Source organism: Tachysurus vachellii, chromosome 15 (assembly GCF_030014155.1).
Source record: "Tachysurus vachellii isolate PV-2020 chromosome 15, HZAU_Pvac_v1, whole genome shotgun sequence".
In the NCBI taxonomy this organism is placed as follows: domain Eukaryota; kingdom Metazoa; phylum Chordata; class Actinopteri; order Siluriformes; family Bagridae; genus Tachysurus; species Tachysurus vachellii.
The window spans coordinates 11,762,765-11,768,764 of NC_083474.1; the positions used below are offsets into that span (position 1 = coordinate 11,762,765).

Here is a 6,000-nt window from a genome sequence, read left to right on the forward strand (position 1 = left end):
CAAAGCTTATAAGTTTTCCTATTCAAGACCACAAGTATGGAAACATAAAGTGATGCAACCATCTCAATGACGGTTATATTTCACTACATCATTATTAACTAGACTTATATATAAAAAAAACAGCAAAGTAAATTCAATTTGTTCTTCAGCTGTATTACATATATATATATATATATATATATATATATATATATATATATATATATATATATATATATATGTGTGTGTATATATATATATATACATATATACATACACACACACACACACACACACACACACACACACATATATATATATATATATATATATATCAGTGTATAAGTGACATAATAGAGACAGTATATTAACAAATACTTTTTTCAGAGGTCTAATGGAAGCAACATTTCCTTGTTTACGGAGAATAAACTAAATTATGTGGAGAATATAGTAGAAGAGCTTGAAGAAAATTCAAATTGGTACATAAATAGACATCAGTTAAGGTTCATGGTGTTCTGCAAGAATTTATTCAACACATGGAGGCAAAGATGGATTTAATCGTAAATTCATGGAAATGAGGAAGCCGAAATATTTTTGCAGAAAAAAATAAGGGCACAGAAATGCCCCGTTAACTAAAATGATGTCAGATGATCACGCATGCAAGGACGGTCACACTGTAGTCGGGAGTCTTCCGTCAAACAGGAAAAACACAGGAAGAAAAAAAAAACAACTCGAGGGAAAAAAAACCCATTAGTGGAATATTGCACTTCAATATGCAGCATGTCTTAGTACTTTGTCACTTCATAAAAAAGGTGAGAAATTGAAGACATGACCGTGCGCAAAGGAAAGATGAAGTAAACATGGCTCTTTTTGCAATGCTGGGGTAGGAATTGTCCTCTGCTGAATGAATTTGGTCTGAATAGAATGTAACATGTACTGCCTTTTAAAGACTCTTTCCAGGGGAAAAGCTAGGCTGTTTTTATTATACTTTAATTCATCCAGAAAAGTGTTTAATCTAAAACAGATTGCTTTTAGAGAGGACCGCAGCCGGCAACCAATTGTCAACACACAATGCAATTTTCACTCCAGGTTTTACATCTGCAGCTTATGTAACCATTTTTTAATCAAATGTGAAATACTAAAGTGTGTCACACATTTTGCCGTGCTGCTCGCCTCATATCTATTCTCATACATTCAGCATCTCAGAAATTGCTAGTGTTAGTGAGGTGAGTGGGGAAAAAATAAATAATAATAATAATAATAATAATAATAATAATAATAATAATAATACGACACAAAAGAAAAACACAGTCAAAAAGGAATAAATTACTTCTATTAAATACATATATAATAAAATAAATATGCTCACAAAATGAAAAATATCATGCTTAAAAAAATTTATTTTAGTTAATTAGGCAATATTGTGTAGCAGAACTGTATAAATTTGAATAAAAGATGAATGGCAAAGTAAATGATACCAAATAAAAAGAAAACACGAGATACAGAAATCGAGATAGTGAAAAGTACTTGAAGCTTTTTTTTTATTCTAGTAAACATCAATATTAAACATTAAAGCTTGAGTCAGGATTTTCAACTGCACCGCCATTTTGAGTATTTTGAGCTTTAGTTTTTCCGTCTTTATTTTCTCTTCTCATGCATTAGTCAGGCCTTTCAGCTCCTGGCTTCACCTTTATGAATGAGGTCACACACTTCAAGACTGAACCACTGAGCCGTGTCTTAGCTCAGGGTATGACATCACGATCCGTGTCGCAGTAATCCCTGCTTTAGCTACCATCACTGCCATCCTCGTGATCTCAATCTCTCTCAATCCTGGACACATGGCTGCTAATGCTCACTGTAGTGCTTTTCCTGTTCTTCACCACTCATTCAAAAACATTGCCTTTTTTATTTTCTAGCAAGAATCCTAGGGATGTGTCTATACAGAGCGCTTATGTAATGCAGCAGACCCAGATTTGTTGTCAGAAATATTGAACAGACACGGGATTTTGAGATACAACAGCCCGGTTTCTAAAATAAATGGGGTTTGGGTATAATACATATTTGAGTCATGTTCCTTAAATATGCCACCGCTGTGTGTTAATGACTGATTGTGTGGCTGTGATATGATCAGCTGCACATTCCTAGCTTTATCCATCCTCAATATTCTTCTCTTTTCTTCTTCTCCTCACATGCCACGCTCAATTATTATTCATTAATAATCGCTATCATTTTAATAGAACATACTCGTGATTGCTGTAAAATAAGATTAACAATATGAGCCACAGTAATCTACCTTGGTCTCTGTGAGAGAAATAAATTGAACAGGTTAATCTGCAGAAGACTAATTTAGCATCATAACCTCAATCGAGCAACTCAAACAAAGAGCGGAGTCATTATTTTTTTTTTTTGGTAAATTAAATCCTCACATAGTAAGAGGAATATAAACAAAAAAACAGCAGCTCTAGTGCATAGAAAATGGCAGCTGGTTAAATTCAAACTGTAATTCAATTTAAAGTTTATTTTTTTTAAATATTAAAACAATAAAAGAAAGTGAATTTGGATGTATAAATAAATAAATAAATAAATAAATAAATAAATAAATAAATAAATAAATAAATAAATAAATCCTCACAACAGTTTAATTTACACACTGACTATAACTACCCTGAGTCTAATTTTTGATCTTTGTGCTATATAATATACACCCTAATTCTAATTAGAATACACAACCCTTCCCTGGAGAACTGTCTGATCACGGTATTTATTTCAAACGCATGGTTTAAAACTACTGTGATGAACTTGTCAACTCAATAAAAAGACACAGAAGACCTACAAAAAGCACTGGGAATTAAGGTTCAACTAACACCTAGTCCTGGGGAAATAACCGCATCATAATCCCTTGCTGATTTTTGCATAAGTACTTTTGCACTTCAATTTTCCTTCAGCACATTCATGTCAAGGTTTTTTTTACTGGTAAGGAAATGATGTTGGGCTGTTTGTCCAGAGCCTCGCTATTCAAAATCAAAGCTTACTCATTCTTGACTCCCACTGGTTTTTCAATGACAAATCTCCAAACAATAAAGCAGCTGAAATGGCAATGGGAAACATTTACTGGACCTGAAACAGCAAAACATCATATTCACATATTCAATGAACTTTTCATAGCACACCAATCCTATCCAGGGATCCTAAGAATTTCACTTTGCAGGAGAAAGTGTGTAAATCTAGCTTGCAGTGTGACGAACAGAAACATGGTGCTGGCTTAAATGAATAAGCTGCTCGTATCTAGTAAACATCCTGAGCAATTTTTACTATATTTTAATTCACATAATATAACTATGAAAACCCCTTAAACTGAATTTCAGATATTTGACATAGCTTATTTATTACATTGTTATAACTAAGCATAAAAACACAAATCTTTACTGATTGTGGGGAAATTGTCAATCTTTATTTTTAAGGTGTGCAAAAAACGTGAATGGAAAATCATTGACAAAATCATAAGAAAAAAATAATTTCTTATTAACGACATGGATAAAAATGAGTATAGACATAAACTGACATTAAAATAAAATAAACCTATTTTGTTAATATGTAATTAAATGAAAGAGACAATCTCTTAACCACATGGTCACCTTCAAAGAAACATATTTATTCCAGAGAAGCCATAAATGCATCTTTACAGCCTCACAACTCTTAAACCCGAAGTGACAGATATGCACCCGTGTCTCGGTGACGTACGGTGTGAGATCGGCTCACGTGCGTCTAAAGTGTAAAACAAGCACTCAAGTCATACATCAGTGTCTGTGTGCAGCTTAGTTTGAATTGGCACTGCTTCAAAATGGCAATACTGATTAAATACACAAAACGTCAAACATGAACCTCGGACATCTCTGGCAGTGTGTGTTGTGTTCAGTACAAAAGCACAGAGTATATAGTCTGTGTTCTTATTGACCTTTCAAGATAGGAGCCAAATGTAATGGAGTGAAAGAGTTCATTACCAGGAGCATCCTGTCTAATGTGTGTTTGTGTGTGTGGTACAATCAGAAATGTCATGGTGGAATCAAACAGGACAGGAAATGATTACACAAAGATAGCACAAGGAAAAGGAAACATACCGTCTTTGAGTCTAATTCGTGGTGAGGTTGACCTAAAACTTTATCTACACTGGCCGCATCTGCAAACGTAACAAACCCAAATCCCCTGCAAAAAAATAAACACACACATACACAGAACACAGATGAATAAGAAGGCCTATTGACATTAAGTACATAAAAAAAATTTGTTTTTCAGGTGCATTTACAAGATTTTTGGTAACTTTTACACAGCATGTGAGCAGTTGATGAGACTGGCAGTGACATTCAAAGCAGAAGAAACACGCTTGTGTGTGTGTGTGTGTGTGTGTGTGTGAGAGAGAGAGAGAGAGAGAGAGAGAGAGAGAGAGAGAGAGAGAGAGAGAGAGAGAGAGATACAGAGAGGCTAAATAAGAACTACAGTCTGTGTGTGTGTGTGTGTGTGTGTGTGTGTGTGTGTGTGTATTCGTGTGTGTGCGCGCGCGCGCGCTCCTAAAACTCAATGTCACTGCATTCACTGATCCCGGAGGTTGGAAAAGTGTAGCTCTGTGTTCCTGCAATTCCTGACACAGAATAAATCAACACACACACACACACCGCACTGAATGTACCTGGAGCGCTTGGTCGTGGGATCCCTCATCACCATACATTCTCGGATTTCTCCAAATTTACTAAAATAGTCTCTAAGGCTGTCTGCAAGGAGAAAAAGGGAAAGAGGAGACACATAAGCACCCGATCACGGCTTGGACAAGTGCAGTGTGTGTGAGTGTGTGTGTGTGTGTGTGTGTGTGTTTAAACGCCCCCTAAAGCATGTAGGGGTCGAATAGAGGACTTCAATTGAGTAGAAATGAAGAGCTTCGTGTCCCGTACAGCGCACTGCATGAAATCCATCAACACACCACAACACACCACAACACACCACAACACGACATGTCAAACAGCACAACACAACACAAAGCCCATGTTCTTACCTGGTGAAGTTTGCCAGCTGAGGCCACCGATAAACATTTTACTGGAAGAGGAAAACACAGCAGAAGTGAGTCCAGATGTCACATCGGCCATTTTGACGTGGAGCTAACAAACTGTGCTAGAAACAGACAGTAGGGTGTCTAAAGGAGCTGTGAGCCCTGACTGAGCTGTGTGGTGAAGGGGGCAGGCCAGAGGCTCCGATACAAACCAAACAAAGGTGTAGCTGCGCGCAGCCGGAAGCTTCCGTCCCCCTGCGCCGCTTCTCCAGCAGCAGCCAGCGCGCTCGCACCCAATGACATGACAGTGAAGTCAAGTGCTGTTACAATAAAATTGCGCCTTCTTACCCTGGGTCGTGTTGCGAATCGGTCGGACTCCCGGACGTTGCTTGGCTCCCGTCTCCCTCCATCGCTAACCCAACTAAAAACAGGCAACAAACTAAAAGGCGCGCAGTCACAGCGAACGGAGCCCCGGAGCGCCGCTAAAGCGAATCGCACTGAGCCGGGAATGCGCGCGTCACACGTGGGCTCTGCTCTGCCGGACTCCTCCCACTCTCAGCCCCACCTCCCACATGTGGGGCGGAGTCACAGCGCGCGTCAATCCAAACCGAATACATTGACGCACCGCGTATAAACCACGCCCACATCACGGCGCCGGTGTTTGGCTTTATTATAACGTGTCCTTAGGGAGCGCGCGGTTCAGCCATTACGTCACCATTAACAATACAAGTCTGTTTATTAGGAGAAATGTGATGCTTATCATTTTAGTATCATCCCCAAAGAGTTCCCATTAAAAAAAGAGTCAAGTCAAATAAAGTAAACATAAAATAGGCTGTTTTGTAAAATACTGAGTTTGTTTATAGTAAATAAGTAAGTTTAATTCTTTATAAACTGAGTCCTGGCAGTTGGGAATAGCATTACAGGGTATTTATTTTTTTTTTATGAATCAAGAGGATCCTATAACACAATATCTACCATGTAAT

At 37.7% G+C, this 6,000-nt stretch overlaps 1 protein-coding gene across 12 annotated transcripts in view; it reads right to left on the reverse strand.

Moving 5' to 3' along the window:
- Positions 1–5,567, reverse strand: part of msi2b (musashi RNA-binding protein 2b) — a 235,194-nt gene extending 229,627 nt beyond the window's left edge. For 6 of the 12 annotated variants that reach the window (XM_060887837.1, XM_060887833.1, XM_060887831.1 and 3 more), the window contains exons 1-4: positions 5,366–5,566; positions 5,024–5,064; positions 4,664–4,745; positions 4,098–4,182 (exon numbers count right to left, since the gene is read on the reverse strand). In XM_060887837.1, the coding sequence (XP_060743820.1) occupies positions 4,098–4,182; positions 4,664–4,745; positions 5,024–5,064; positions 5,366–5,427 (270 nt within the window). In that variant the 5' untranslated portion in view covers positions 5,428–5,566. Of the gene's footprint in view, positions 1–4,097; positions 4,183–4,663; positions 4,746–5,023; positions 5,065–5,365 lie in introns of all 12 variants that reach the window. The other 6 variants (XM_060887826.1, XM_060887830.1, XM_060887829.1 and 3 more) reach the window with 2 other exon arrangements.
- Between the last annotated feature and the right edge of the window lie 433 nt (positions 5,568–6,000).